The sequence below is a fragment of the Fundulus heteroclitus genome, chromosome 7 (assembly GCF_011125445.2).
Source record: "Fundulus heteroclitus isolate FHET01 chromosome 7, MU-UCD_Fhet_4.1, whole genome shotgun sequence".
NCBI lineage: Eukaryota > Metazoa > Chordata > Actinopteri > Cyprinodontiformes > Fundulidae > Fundulus > Fundulus heteroclitus.
The window spans coordinates 43452638-43468225 of NC_046367.1; the positions used below are offsets into that span (position 1 = coordinate 43452638).

General features: G+C 44.1%; 1 protein-coding gene and 1 long non-coding RNA gene across 2 annotated transcripts; both read right to left on the bottom strand.

Moving 5' to 3' along the window:
• Window positions 1-1776: 1776 nt before the first annotated feature.
• LOC118563786 (mitochondrial chaperone BCS1) lies at window positions 1777-8328 on the bottom strand. Its single transcript, XM_036139710.1, has 7 exons — window positions 7906-8328; window positions 6761-6900; window positions 5537-5731; window positions 4636-4699; window positions 4375-4547; window positions 4143-4260; window positions 1777-2088 (listed from the first exon to the last, which is right to left on the bottom strand). Exons 1-7 carry the CDS (start codon window positions 8223-8225, stop codon window positions 1836-1838), a joined length of 1263 nt encoding a protein of 420 aa, XP_035995603.1. The 5' UTR covers window positions 8226-8328; the 3' UTR covers window positions 1777-1835.
• Window positions 8329-8578: 250 nt separating this feature from the next.
• On the bottom strand, window positions 8579-9103 carry LOC118563787. Its single transcript, XR_004931433.1, has 2 exons — window positions 8846-9103; window positions 8579-8672 (listed from the first exon to the last, which is right to left on the bottom strand). It is a non-coding gene; the product is annotated as an uncharacterized LOC118563787 (long non-coding RNA).
• Window positions 9104-15588: the final 6485 nt, after the last annotated feature.

The window sequence follows — 15588 nt, forward strand, 5'->3', positions numbered from 1 at the left end:
ATTCCTCACCCTGGATTCTCCATGGTACATGGTCTCGATTTTCTCTTACTTTGCAATTACAATATTAATAAAATTCCCCTTAAATGATCAACTTTTCATAAGCAGAAGCTGTTGACATGGTGCCTAACCTACAAGCACAACTTCAGCTCACATACATTTTAAGTAATTACCCTCTAGGATTATTAAAGTATGTCTGATTCTGATTCTGATAAATGTTTCATATGGAATAATAAATGTATTCTATATAAAAAACAGGTCAATCTTCTGTCGATACTGGGTTGATAATAACATCATTACAGTAAGCCAGCTGTTCAACCAGGATGAGCCTCTGTACAAATATGCTGAATTTTTACATTACGGATTTCCTATTCCAAAGGAATTTTCTATTGTTTTTGATGCTATTCCCTCAGGTATAATATCTCTTCAGAGACATGTAGTAAGTAGCCGTACTCAACCTTTTCTTCCACAGGTTACTGACGTGAATATTGGAAAGACTTGTTTTATTATCATCCTCCAAACAGAAGAACAGGACAATTCAGAACCTTTTTCTACAGATCACAATCTTCCCTCTCCTACTGGTCCAGTTTTGTTGGAGTAGTTTTGCTGTTACTACACAAGCTCTTTTTGACCAATAAGGTTAAAGAAATTTAATTTAAAATGCTGCACAGATTTCACCCAGCCAACCACTACCTCCAAAGACTGAAAAATGATAATAATGTTAAATGCACTTTCTGTGATGTTCAAAAGGAAACAGTAGTTCATTAATTTCAGTATAACGTTTTTTGAACTAATTTTCACGCTTTATCATAGATACTTACCAGCGTTATTCATTATGTTAGGAAAATGTTTTTGTTTTGTTTTTTTATTTAGTTAGTTTTTTTATTATCGTTGTTTTGTTTTGAAGTTTCAGCTTGAAGTATGCTGTTTTCTATTATTTTTAATCCCAATAAAGGTTGGGGGAATAAAGTAATTCTTGCATCAATGGCTTCCTTGTAGAGACCCTTGAGCTGCTGCCTCTCAACCAATCAAAACAGTGGAAATCTGCACAAAGCTGTTCCTCTATATTCTCGGTATCCACCAGGGGGCGCCAGTTCCTGCACATCCACAGCACCATTAGAAACCCTGTTTATGTGTCTCTTGTGACTCTCCTCCCTAAGGCTCATAACAAAACCTTCCACTGATGCCATTCTTTTACAAATTCAGGCCAAAGGCGGCAGACAGGAAGCATCAACAGGTCTAAGAATACAGAAAATGTCCAGCAGAGAAAACCAGGAGAGGGAAAATAATTGAACTGAATCATCCAAATATCACAAATATAAGATTAATTCAGATTTGTGCACTCTCACCAAATACACATTAAAATCTTAAGCACAACAAAGCTTTGTAGCTTACATTTGGACTGTTTTTCACTTTGATTCACATTTTAATTTAAATACAGATTTCTGCACCACCAGCTGTAGCAAAACATCTTAGAATAAGAAACTTTCTTCCTTCTTTTTCTTAGGCGTCTCTCAAATGCAAACATAATAACTCCATGTGATAGAAAATGTTCCTAGATAATCAGGATATAAAATAAGTCATAAAATATCTCTTATTTCCAGATGTAGACATTTTAGGTCAGGGAACAGAAGGCTGTTGAAATAAGAAATTTCAAATATGATCATATATGGCTAACAAACCCACTCATCTGTGCTGTTTGGGGTTTGTCTGGTTTAGATCGTTTAGTTCCTTTAAATAAGAAGTTTAAACAGAAACATAGAAACAATAAACTAGAGATTTCTTTTTAAATATTCTCTTTATTCCGTAATCAGTCTCTTGAGTCCCGTTCCGGCCCGTCATCCTTTAATTTGGGCCACATTGTCTATCGATCCTGCAGGATCCGTCTTGTGGAGCAGAAAGTGTCCTTGAACCTGAGCGGCGCTGATCTCAGAGTGAGCGGCTAACGCTCGCTCGGCGAAGCGTTCTCCTTCTGATGGCGGCTCGTCCGGATAGAACCGCCGGAACATGTGGGCGAGCTGCCAGGCGGTGCAGTGGCCGATGTACTGCTTCAGGTCCACCCGGCCGGGTCGGATCAGCGCCGCGTCCAACCTGTGTGGAGCAGGAGTGGCTGTAAGGTTACTTATTTAAATGTAATCCAAAATGTTTCTTTTAGTGGTTTGCACACTGTGGGCGGAGCCTGTTAGCTAGAATATGAAGATTAGCCTGATGAGAACTGGAGTGTGCAGATCCACGGTTTACCAGAGTAATACTGAAAAAGCTTTAATTCAGTCCTTTTCACAAGAAGTCTGACAGTTTTTCATCTGCAGGATGTGAACAGAACCTCAGAAGAACATCTCTGAAATGAACATTTATGAATTAGGTTGTGTGAGCTCATTGATGGCATCAGGACTGAACTCAAAGTTTCCCTTTATGCCGTCGATGCTTTACTTTTTATTACAATTTCATGTAAAAAACTGGACCTTTTTAATGTTTTTAATTTTTCCTTCAAGATAATTTAAAAATCTGGGACAAAAGGTAAAAACTTCTCCTTAAAGACAATTTTTTTCCCATAATGAAATGATGAAAAGCTTATATATCACATATTTAATCCATCATGATTTAAGCAATGGGCACCAATATGATGATCACCAATTAAACATTTCTAAATCAACTATTGCCCATCTGCATCATCTAATTTACTGGTAGTTCTGCTTCTCTTAGCGCTCCTGAACGCATCTCACCTTATAATAAGCTGTGCAATAATAATAAAAGTAATTTAGCAGCTTCATAACAGGATCTTCATCCTGATAAGTTGAGGTTATTATGTTAGGAACAAATGTTTAAATCCATCTGATGACCAGTCAGAACCTCTGACGGGCCGGTCCAGCTCTCTTTGAGTACCTGCCTGTCTCCTGGAATCTCCTCCGTGGAGCTGGGAGACACGGCAAACCTTCTGGCAACGGCCTATATTGATGGTACCATCCTGGTGGAGATGGACTACCTGTGCAACCTCTGTATGGTCCACATATCGCCTCATGGTACCAGTACTGATTCTGATTTAATGCTAAACTACTGACAAGAAGGCAGAAAAGGATCTGTGGCCTTCAGCTGCAGAACCGTTTCTGTTTGTGGGCTCGTCTCATTATTGCCTCTTTATTTAACTTGTTGTTCATTTAATTAATATCAGAACAGCCGACACTGATTACCACCCCCACTACTGTTGACCTGACCGGATCAACATGTTTTACTTGATATCATACTCTGATTAAAAAGTGTTAATCTAATTTTCCTGAGCAGTGGATGTTTCTTTGTGATAATGTCAGGTGGACAATATAACCAACTGGGTCGGAGCCTTCTGGGCTCCTGTCAGTCTAGCCTTTGTTGTTGTTTTAGTATTTAAGACTAATCCTAAAACTTTCCTTTTTTGACAAAGCTTATAACTAGAGTGGCTCATGTTACTCTGAGCTACCTTTATAGTTTTACTGCTATAGGCTTAGGCCACTGGAGGACATCAGGATCTAATTTTCTCACTCTATAGAGTTCTACTGTTCTTCAATTATGCATTATGTGTTGTCATTTCAGCTTTTAACTTTTTGCTCTCTCTCTTTTCTCTTCATAGTAGGTACACCTGGTCTGGCGTTCTGTTAACTGTGACATCATCCAGAGAAGACGGCTCACCCGCTATTACCATCTAATGTAGAACAGATTACTAGATCAATGTGTGCTTCTGTGCTTTTTTGTCTCTCTTGTTGTGTCTCTGTTCTGTCTTCTGTAACCCCAGTCGGTCGAGGCAGATGACCGTTCATACTGAGCCCGGTTCTGCCGGAGGTTTTTTTTCCCGTTAATGGGTGGTTTTTCTTCCCACTGTCGCTTCATGCTTGCTCAGTATGAGGGATTGCAGCAAAGCCATGTACAATGCAGATGACTCTTCCTGTGGCTCTACGGTTCCCCAGGAGTGAATGCTGCTTGTCGGGACTTTGATGCAATCAACTGGTTTCCTTATATAGGACATTTTGACCAATCTGTATAATCTGACCCAATCTGTATAATATGATTGAACTTGACTTTGTAAAGTGCCTTGAGATGACATGTTTCATGAATTGGTGCCATATACATAAAATTGAATTGAGTATTTGTCATTAATCGGTAATCTGTAACGGTACCTTTCTATGAAGTTGGTGGTCATAAAAACGATTCTGGCCTCAGAGGAAGCAACTCCGTCCAGTGAGTTCAGCAGGCCGCTGAAGGTCAGTCTCCCCATTCCCTGGAAGGCCAGCGGGTCTGAAAAAGCAGAAAAAGACAAAGGCTCAGGGACCTGGACATCCAGAACACAGAACCCCAGCAGCAGGACTCTGCAGCAGGAACACAGAGCGGTAACCGGTCTCCAGCACTGACTCTCATTGGGGAGCAGGTCCCGGCTGACGAAGGCGGCGTCCACGTCCTCCAGCAGGATGATGCTCTGCTGCGGCGCCACGCTCAGCAGGTGGTTCAGCCGGTCGTCAGACAGCGTCCTGTCGCTCAGGCTCATCAGACAGATGCTGTAGCCGAGCTCACCCGCCAGCGCCGTGCTGAAACCAAAACGGGTCGGTGAGTTCAGAGACGTTCGGCCGCACAGAACCAGGAGGTTTGACTGATGATGGAGAACTCGTCACTCACATAAAGCTGCTCTTCCCACATCCTGGTGGACCGTACAGCAGATACCCTCTCCTGTACGGGATTCCTGCAGACAGAGACGCAAACTTTAACCATCAACCTCGCCCACAACTAGGGCTGAACAATTAATCGCATTTTCAATATAATCGTGATTTAAAAAAAACGCAATTTCCAAATCGCAGAGGTCTGCAATTTTTGGCTATGTAACAATTAGTGAATCAGACGCGTCCATTAGGTGTTGGTAAAATGTTTGAAGTGGGTTTGCCTCCACATGGAAGGGAAGACAGTTGCAGCAGTGAGATAATCTAATTTTATTACTTGTTTTAGAGTTTGTATAATCATACAAAGCATTAAGTACTGGTCAGTCAGTTTAATATATAGACTTGCTTGTTGGTTGGACTTTATGTTCAACAAGGATTGATGTCCAAATCAATTAAAAGCTGTTCTCTTGAATAATATTCTGATCAATAGAAACATTAAAAGTTCATATTTAAAATAGTCCTTGTTTACAAACATCTTTATTTAGAGGCCATTTTTTGTTGCTTGTGGTTAATGCGGAGAAAAGTCAAAATTGCAATCTTGATTGAAATATATCGTAGGCAGAACGCAATCATTACTCCTCTGAGTTTAGATGCTGCGGGTCTTTTAGCAACTAATCCACATGGCGAGGAAACAAATTGATTTGTTGTTTGTATATATTTTAAAACATGATAAATTAAACTGGGGGGGAAAAAAATAAGAAAAAAATCGCATTAAATCGCAATATTAAGAAAAAAAATTGCAATTAGATTATTTTCCAAAATCGTTCAGCCCTACCCACAACCCGCTTTGCTCATTTAAAAAAAAAAAAAAAAAGCAATTTAAATAAAGTTTGAGTGGTTTAATGAAAGGCTGAAAGCTTCACCTCTGTCTGTGTACCACTTGGGATTCCCGATGAAATCCTTCACGTCGTCCACGATCTTCTCCGCCACGCCGGCCTCCAGCACCACGGAGCTGAGGGGTCTGCGTCGCCGCGGGAACCCGAAGGGCCTCCACTCGCCGCCCATGGCCGTGTACATCACCGTGCGTCCCTCCTCCTGCTTCAGGGCCAGCTCCCGCGCTGCAGAGCGTGAACGCACCGAGTCACAGCGACGCCGTGAACAAAATACGCGCTGTGGTGTTTAAATTAGGGAAACTGCACAGAGCCCAGGACCCGGGGGTGCAGAACGTAGGGCTGGGCGATATGGATAAAAAAATAAATCTCAGATTTTATCATACCAAATCCGATTAATTGATTTTTTTCCTCCTTTTTGTTTCATAAAAAGAAATAAAAGAAATTATTTTAAAATGTTGCTTTTATGTCAAGCATTTCGTCAGGGAGTTGACCTGAATTCAAAGTGCAACTAAAAACAAGCTGTGAAATAATGCTTGTAAAACAAGATGGCAGCCGTGCCATTATAAACAATGAAAATATAACAAAACATTTGCTGCTAGTGGTATTACACATTGAGCAAAGAACAGGCTTCACTGCACTTGTGAACTTCAAACTAACTTAAAAAAAAGTAAATAAGTGAAGTACCTCGTATTATGGTAAAAAATAGTTTCCACTTAACAATATTTTGACAATACATTTGCCTAAACATATATTCAGCATCACATGCTGTTCTCTTCATGGAAACCCAATGAGTGTATTGGCAAAATAAAATCCAGATTTTCCAAAAATGAAATCTTAAAGAATTGTAAATTCAAATTAATCGATTAAATCGATTTATCGCCCAGCCCTACCAGAACAAGCCCAGACCATCATCCCTCCACCACCATGGTCCAACTTCTCTGCTCTGGTTTCGTCTATCTCAGGAATCTGATCCTTCCTCCAGCAGCAGCTCTGCTAACCTCAGTCCTGCTGCCATCTTGTTTCTACAGAGAAGAGTCTTTCTCCTTCAACCCTTCCAAGCAGCCAGGCTGATTCAGGGCTTTTCTAGTCCTCTCATGAACTAAAATTATAGTTTCCCCTGGAACCCGTCTACAGCACTTAGATCTTCCCCTCATATTAATACCAGATTATGTTTCTAAGATGTCTCTTTAAGTAAAGGATCATTTAAATGAACGAGGGTGTGCTTTCTTTTTACTGCGCACCACCAGCCCGTACCTTCCTGCAGGATGTTGAAGAAGATTTGTCTGTCTCTGCCCAGAGCTGTGAACGTGACGGACTCCCACGGAGTCCCGGTGTGAAGATCCACCATCTGCTTCTCCCTGGTCCGCTCCACTCGGATCCACTTCCTGCCGTACCTGAAGGCCACGGTGGAGAATGTGATTAACGAGAACGTCTGACGGATAGATATGCTCGCAGTCCACAAAGTGGTCTTTGGTTTTCAGCAGCTTTTTATTCATTCGTTCCTCTTACTTTTTCAGACCTGAAGGTCAGCAGCTACAGCCCCGTTTGTTAAGGAGAATGGGACAGGTCCAGTCAGCCATGGATCCCAGATTTAATCCATGAGGCAGACAGTTACCGAAGCACCCCACAGTCAGAACAGTGACTTAAAGTCACTGAGGCCGTGTATTTCATCACATAATAACCTGAGGTGGGTAACGCAGGTGTTACAGAGGCTGTGAGTTACGCTGCAACAGCCTGTAAACATTAGTAAATGTAGTCAGCTGAAGCTGAGATGGGAGGAGGGATATCTGGGCTTCACTAAAGACCTGTTACCTTCTTCACAACACAGTCTCAATACAATAGAGGGAGGGCTATGGATTATCTGCTGAACATTAAAAAATATGATTCTTTGCAGAAATATCTGTTAATTATGCATTTACCACAGACTAAATTAAATTAAATTAAGAGTTTCATATTGGAATGATTAATGCTTCAGGGTTAAGTAGTTTCAGACTTGACTGCAGTGAAAGTCTAAAGAAACATTTCAAATGTAAAATTTATATAGCTGACTGTATAAATTCGCTTAAAACTAAATATGTAAACACTTTTAAAAAATCGTTGCGCTTCTACAGTGCTTTTACGGTTGCGCTTGCAGACTGGCGATGACGTAATTTTTATGGCTATTTCAGTATACATTTTAATTATTACATTTTCCGTCTTAACATGACGTCGTGTTAAGATGGAACATCTCAAAATAACAGGACAGCAGTCAATCCTGCTAATTCTCATCTTACTATTTCAGGGTAGTGAAAGTCACGAGGTGTACCTGAAGGCAGCATTTAGCTACGCACATGAAGCCGTAAATACCAGTTTAGAAGCGCAACGATGTTTCAGTTATCAGAGCTGGAGGCTGTCCTGACCAGATGATGTGGTTCCCCGGACTCGGGTGGAAGTCGAACTGCGTGTGGACCCGTCCACTCTCGTGGGCCATGTAGGAGGTCTCCACGCTGAGGTGCTGCGTGTGCCTGGCGTGCTTGGTGATCCAGCTCAGCAGCCAGTGGTAGCTCTTGTCCCTGCTGGGAACCTCCAGGGTGATCATGTAGTTCCTGCGGAACAACACCATCCCCACCTGGGCTCCCTTTCTGGCTACGGCCAGCGCGGTTCCGACTCCGACCAACCCGAACCCGGCACCGAAGTACGGGTTGTCCTTCAGGCCGTCCAGGAAGTCCGACAGCGGCATGATGCAGAGTTCTGCACCTCATTCAGTGTAAACTCCTCTGCAGCCTAAAGGATCCATGTGATGCAACGACCTTTACCACACTTCCTGTGTTGCATGAAAAACAGTCCGACTATCCACCAACTCCCATCCTCGTTAGTTCTGGCACTTAAAATGTTTTGTTTGTTTTTCTTGTTTGTTTGATTTTCAACTTTATTCAATGAGAAATGTACAAACAAAGATCGCAATTAACAATATACAAATCCACAATGGGCAGAACAGAGGTATACTGAGGTATTTAAATATGTAACCCAGGCTTTCCCTCTTTAAACCTGCAGCTGGTAGAAGACACCCTATGGACTCTGCGTTGTGTTTTCTTTTGGGTGAAGGTGGGATGTGTTCCGTGCAGAAGAGGAACTGGACACAGGGCTCTTAGTTGTGGGGAGACCTTGGCGCGTTTATTTCGTCCACCTTACAGGCAGTAAACACACTGTCAGCATTCAAACATTTTCTTTTTTACAAAATATTCAAACATCACAAATACAAAATGCAATTTGTATTTAACTGGCAAACTGACCAAATAGAAATAGCTCCATATTAATGTAAAATATATTTTACACCGGGCTAGCAGAGCTGCTGCTTACCTTACAGGCAGTAAACACACTGTAAGGAATACAGCGTTCGCGCACAAAAAATCCCCTGCACTACGGTGTCCCCAGCAGGACAAACATGTTAGAATTGCGGTAGTGCCAGGAATTGCAGAAAACAGCACCCCCTTTTGGAACATTTATGCACCGCTTTACATCTACCCCTTCTTTATTTGATGGCGTCTCTGCCATCAAACAAAACAGAACATGAAAAGAATTAACTGAAAGAGCCCTAAACAGGCTTTTCATCAACAATAAAATTTACTGCTCAGATTTATCTTGTATGATATGTATGGTTGTGTGTCTTTGAGTGTTTATGTGTGTCTTTGAGCTCTCTTTGCCTTTTCCCTCTGCCACAGCTTCCATCCTCTTTCTATCTTCTGCTGCTCCTCTTCTGTTTTTGTGACCCTTTCTTCATACGACAACTTTTTGGGAGGACGTCTGGCCCTGGGTGGGTTTTTTTCTTGGAATCCCACTGCTCTGCAGTGAATCTGAAATGCCATGGGATGCATTTTCTCCTGCCTTATCCCCTTCCTCTTGGCTGGCTTGTTTGTCGTTTTGGTTCATTTCTCCAAGCTGCAGAGATGGTCCAGTTTCCTCCATGCTGACTGCCTCTGCATTCTGTTGCAGGTCTGTTTCTAACCTTGTCTCATTCAGATCTAAATCTGATTCCTCCTCCTCAGCTGTAGGTTTGTCCTCCTCCTCTACCGGGATAAACATGCACTGGGTAAGAAGGTTTCTGTGAACCACTCTTTCTGGGCCACCATCCTCCGGTTGTACCACATACACTGGTATTTCAGGCTGTTTCTTCACCACAATATATGGACATGGCTCCCACTTGTCTCCGAGCTTCTGTCGTCCTTCCACATGACATATTTTGACCAGCACCCGGTCCCCTGGGCTGAACACTTGATCATTTGCTTTTTGATCATAGTACTTCTTTTGTTGTTCCTTGGCAATCCTAGAACTGTGATTAGCCTGTGCATAAGCCTCCAGCAGGCAGTCATGGAGTGTCTGCACATAGTCACTGTAGCCCGCTTGGTTACTTGAGGTTGAGGTCCCAAACACCAGATCCACTGGAAGTCTGGGATGTCTCCCAAACATTAAATAGTATGGAGTGTATCCAGTTGAGTCATGTTTTGTGCAGTTGTAAGCATGGGTCATGGCATCCACATATTCATGCCACCTGGGCTTTAGGTGAGGTGGCAGAGTTCCCAGCATATTCATTAGGGTCCGATTGAACCTTTCAGTGGTCCCATTGCCCTGTGGGTGATATGGAGTGGTGTGAGTCTTAGTGATGCCAGTGATCTTGCATAGTTCTTTTACAATTGCACTCTCAAAATTGCGTCCTTGATCTGCATGGAGCTTTGCTGGAAAACCGAACCGGCAGAAGAAATTCTTCCACAGAACCTTGGCTACAGTGCGTGCTTTTTGGTCTTTGGTGGGATAGGCTTGAGCATAACGAGAAAAGTGGTCGGTTACAACGAGTACGTTTTCAATTCCCCCCTTTGACTTTTCCAGGCAGAGAAAGTCTACACACACAAGCTCCATGGGGGCATTGCTGTGGATGCTGACCAGTGGGGCTCCAATACTGCTTGTGGGGGTCTTTCTAAGACAACATCTTTCACACTGCTCACACCATGATTTGACTTCATGGGACATATTTGGCCAGTAGAATTGCTCTCTTATCAGCTGTAGAGTTCTCTCAAAGCCTAAATGACCTGAATCATCATGCAGAGCAGTTTTAGCCACCACCCGCAGCTTCTCTGGCAAAATGAGCTGCTCAATGTGTCCTCTTTGCCCATCTGTGATGCATCTGTATAGGATGCCATTTCTGACCACCAACCTCCTCCACTCTTTTATGAGAAGGCTCACATGTCTTCCCATGCCGATCCTCACGCTTCGAGGCGGTTTTTTGTTATTATTTTTGAAATACAGAACTTGGCCAATAATGGAATCGTCTTTCTGTTCTGCACGGATTTCTTGAATTGTCATTGCTGGAAGTGCATCCGTTCCCACATCCAAATACAGCTGATTCACTGTTGGAATAACACAGCTATCTGGCACCTTTGAAACTGCAGTGTTGTCGAATGTATGCTGGGGCCCTGGAGGCTTTGATTCAGTGACCCTGACATGATGAGGGCATGACTGTAAGGTCTGTGTGACTTCTTGGTTGGACATGCGTGAAAGAGCATCAGCATTTGCATTGTTCTGTCCCCTTCTGTATTGGATGTCAAACTCAAAAGACGATAGCTGGGACACCCATCTCTGCCCCGTGGCGTCAAGCTTGGCTGTCGTCATAACATATTTGAGGGGGTTATTATCAGTCAAGACAGAGAAACAACGTCCATATAGATGGTCGTAGAACTTGTCTGTGACAGCCCACTTTAGGGCCAGAAATTCCAGCTTGTGTGCTGGATATCTGGTTTCAGGTGGGCTTAAGCCTCTGCTGGCATAAGCTATGACCCTCTCAACCCCATTCTGAACTTGAGCCAACACAGCACCCAGTCCCTCCCCAGAAGCATCAGTCTGCAGCACGAAAGGTAGGTTGTAGTCTGGATAGCCTAGTATTGGCGCTGTCACCAGTCTATCCTTTAAATGCTGAAATGCCTCTTCGCACTCATCAGTCCACAGATATGGTTGCTCAGAATCAGTGTGTTTATGGGTCTTTCTCTTTTTCTTTCTGGGATCGCCAGAGGTGAGACGGTACAAGGGAGCAGCCAGCGTGGAGTAACCTTTCACATAGCGTCTGTAGTACCCTGCAAATCCCAAAAATTGCAGGACCTCTTTACGATTAGTGGGTGTTTTCCAGTTCTTAACCTTGCTGATCTTCTCTGGATCTGTCTTGATTCCCTCCGCAGACACAATGTGGCCCAGATACTGTACCTCTTTCTTCACCAACTGACACTTTGAGGGTTTTAACTTCAAACCATGTTCTTTCAGTCGATCAAAAACCAGCTGGAGGCGTTCCAGATGCTCCTCAAATGTTTTGGAAAATATTATGAGGTCATCAAGATAAATGAGCAGGTGAGTGAAATTCAGATCCCCAAAACAGCACGTCATGAGCCTCTGAAACGTTGACGGGGCATTCTGGAGCCCGAATGGCATTCTGTTGGCCTCAAAAAGCCCCATGGGCGTGCTGAATGCAGTTTTGTGTTTATCATGCTCTGCCACTTCCACTTGCCAGTACCCTGATGTAAGATCCAGTGTGGAGAAGTATTTAGCTTGCCCCAGTGCCTCCAATGCTTCTTCAATTCGTGGCAGAGGAAATGCATCGCGTGTGCTGCAGGAATTCAGTTTTCTGTAATCAATACAAAGCCTTATCGACCCATCTTTTTTTGTAACAATCACAACTGGTGATGCATATGGGCTTTTACTCTGCCGGATAACTCCTGCAGCTTCCATCTCTGTCAGTAGGTTCCTCACCTCTTGCCACTGAGAAGGGGGAATCTTACGATATGGAAGTCGAAATGGCTTTGAGTCTACAAGAGGGATCTCATGCTGCACAGTCTTTGTATGGCCATAATCCATAGAATTCTGGGAGAAGATATCCCCATTTTTCTCCACCAATTTCCTGAGGAGAGCACGCTGGTCTTCATTTTCCACTGCTGCTCCAACCAGGTCCACCTCAAAACCAGCCACCACTTGACCCAGGCTCAGACACGGCTCTTCTCTCATTTCACTTTGATGTTTGCCTCCTTTTGTGTCAGAGGATTCAACCACTTTGTCCACCAAGAAAGCTGTGGCAAGCTGAGTGTTGGGCTTAATAGTGATGTTTTTCTGGGACATATTCATGACTCTGACTGGAGCATATCCCCTCTTTACATCTGTGAGAACTTTAGCCACAAGTAGGTCTTGGGGGAGGTGGGGGGAAGAAGGGCTTTCAATCAGTGCTGTATAGATTTTTTTCTGAGGGCCCGCCTTAATCTTACATTTCACATCCACCTCTTTACCGCTAGGGATACAGATAGCCCGACCAGTGAAGACAGCAGGGCCAACCATGCCGTGCATCTGATCTTCTTCTGTGTTTTCAACCTCCATCACAGCAGAATGCCATTCTGGATGGCTTTCTTTTATCCTGTGGAGGAACTCAACACCGTAAACTTCTTGTAGGCGACTTTTAGATGCACGGATGACATTGGTTCCGATGAGCAGAGGCACTGAGGAGCGATATTCAGAATCGGGGACAACAAATGTGGGGACAGTCATAAAGTCCTCTCCAAAGACCTTAAGTTTGATCTGCAAGACACCATAATAAGGCACATTTTGAGCAGCAGCACCTTCTATCGTTATTTTTGATGGCTGCAGATTCTGTTTTTGAAGGTCTGGGTGGTTGTGCCAGAAGCTACGGGTGATGCTTGTGATTTGAGATCCAGAGTCAATCAGAGCTCTGCATTTAATGCCATTTATCTCCACTTCTCCCTCATTTCTTGGGCCCACCAGAGGGGTTCCCTCTGCTCTCTTAGCATTGCCTTTATCATCTGGGTGTGGGGCTTCCTGCTCGCCCATGGTTGCCCCTGCTACCATGGGCTTTAAGCGTTTAAACCCTGAGCTGGGTGCATGCTGGTTTCCTCTGCCGAGGTTTCCCACTGAGCGAGGAGAGTCCCAGTGGAGGTGGAGTCAGGAAGTACTGCTCGACAGAATCTAGCTATGTGTCCTCGATTTCCACAGCGATGACAGGTAACACTTGAACTGTGGCTTGTGGAACGTGCTGATGAAGGAGACGTGTTAGGGAGTAATTTAGAGGATTTTATACTCACTTCCAGTTTGGACAGCTTGGCCATTTGCTCTTCTTGGTTAAGAGCTAATTTTCTGACAATCTCCGTCAGTTCAGAGAGCTCGGAAGTGCATCGTTTTCCTTCCACATTCCCAGCTGAGCTTTCTGAGGTCATCTGCACCTGAGTAAATGTCTTCTTTATTTTATTTTGTGGCTGAAACTTGTTTGTTTCTCTTGCCATATTTCGCAACTCAGTCTGCAGTTCTCTAAAACTCAGTAACATGGGCTTCATTGGAGCTATTCGTGCATATACCTGTTCATCTATCAGCCCTCTCAGAAACTGGCGAGTCAGTTTACTATCTCGATCTGGAAAGGGCCTACCACCCCTCTGGTTTTCTTCCACAGCTCGCAAGGTTGCCTCCAGCGCTATGGCATACGAGCAGGCTGACTCACATGACCTCTGGCTCCGCTCATAAAAGTCAGCTAAAGGATCTAACAAGCCCTGAGTATCACTGTATTCTGCCCTCAGTTCGTTAAATGCCTTCTCGGGGGTCTGGTCACTGGGGGGGAGGTTGAGAACCAGTTTCCTGGCCTCTCCACTGAGGTGTCGAACCACTGTGGAGAAGCGAAGATGTGCAGGGAGGTCAATGGCATCCAACAGGTATTGCATATCACGGATCCAGTCTTCCACCAGCATCTTACTGTCTGCATTACCAGTAAAGACTTGCACATTCTTTACTTGGTGTGTCTGCAGGAAACCACCATATATTGCTTGGGGGAGGCGTGGACCGATGGTAGTCCTCCCAGAGTCATCTAACTGAGGGTCAGGTTGGTATGCATACGAGGCCATGGCAGCAGGTGGGGGTCGAGGAATGTATGAGGCAGCTGCTGAGCGGTCATATGTGTTCAACTCCAATGCGTGCGGCTGCATGTGCTGTGGTGCAACGGCCTGTTCAGGCCCAAGGTGGTTGGGGGCTCCATCTGAGGCAAACTTAGAACTAATTAAAGCCGGATTGGGGGCCCCGGTGTTTGCAGCGGGTATATTTTGTGTTTGTGCTTCCCCCTGAGTGCGACCCTGATAAATAGGTGCAACAGATTGAGAGGGCTGGAATGTGGGTCTAGGCTGGGAGCCCGCAATGGACTGTGCAGCAGCACCAGGATTACTGACATTCACAGCTGATGAGGCCCTGAAATTTGGTGCATGGGTCTGAGTAATTGGGTAACGGCTGCCCGTTACTGGGGGAAGCGGAGCAGCTGAATAGCTTGCCATTGGTGGTATTTGAAGGCCTACCTGGATAGTCTGGGAGTGCGGGGTGGAATGTAGGTGGTCTGGGTAGGTGTGGATGCTGTGTCCCAAAAGCTGCCCTGTCTGGTTATCAGCCCCTGGAAGTTGTGTGCTGGGCTGCTGTGCTACTTGAGATGCATTTTGGAATGCCATGGAATAGCTTTGATGACCAGGGTGGGATGGTGCGGCTGGGGCAGTAGGAGGAGGAAGAGGAGACGGTTGTGGAGGGCCAGGGTACTGGTCACTATAGAAAGACAAAGGAGGAGGAGGAGGAGTAATCTGCCCTTCACATGCCCATGGCTGCGGTTGTGTGTGACCTGGAATGGCACTGATGTTATTTTGCTGGGGTCCTGCGAGAGATCCTGGGCTCAGAGGCTCAACTGAGTAATTATGCCACATATTTGTCTTTTCTTTCTTTTACTCTTAGGTATAATTATGGGCACAACAGATCTTGTGTCTATGTTTGTAAAAGTTCACTATAGTGTTCTTTGTACCAAATAACAGCAAAAGAATTCAACACACTGCTCAGCACATCTTATACATTTAAAAGAGTGTAAGAAAATGAAAGTGTCACAACAACAGGTATTAATATTCAATACTGAGTCACCACGACCCCTTTCAATGGCTGGCTGGATATTTTCACATCAATATCATAGAACAGATTAACACCACATTTTACTCAAAGCTTTAAAGAATACACTGGAAATGTGATTCTGGCACAGTCAACCAAAATAAATT

What these genes read in the sequence shown, in the direction of transcription:
- LOC118563786 (XM_036139710.1), bottom strand. Translation starts at nt 8,225, where the DNA reads ATGCCGCTGTCGGACTTCCTGGACGGCCTGAAGGACAACCCGTACTTC. An exon ending in CTTCAACATCCTGCAGGAAG is followed by an intron (nt 5,732 to 6,760) that starts GTACGGGCTGGT and finishes CACGCTCTGCAG; the next exon opens with CGCGGGAGCTGGCCCTGAAG. An exon ending in GGACCTGCTCCCCAATGAGA is followed by an intron (nt 4,261 to 4,374) that starts GTCAGTGCTGGA and finishes CTGCTTTTTCAG; the next exon opens with ACCCGCTGGCCTTCCAGGGA.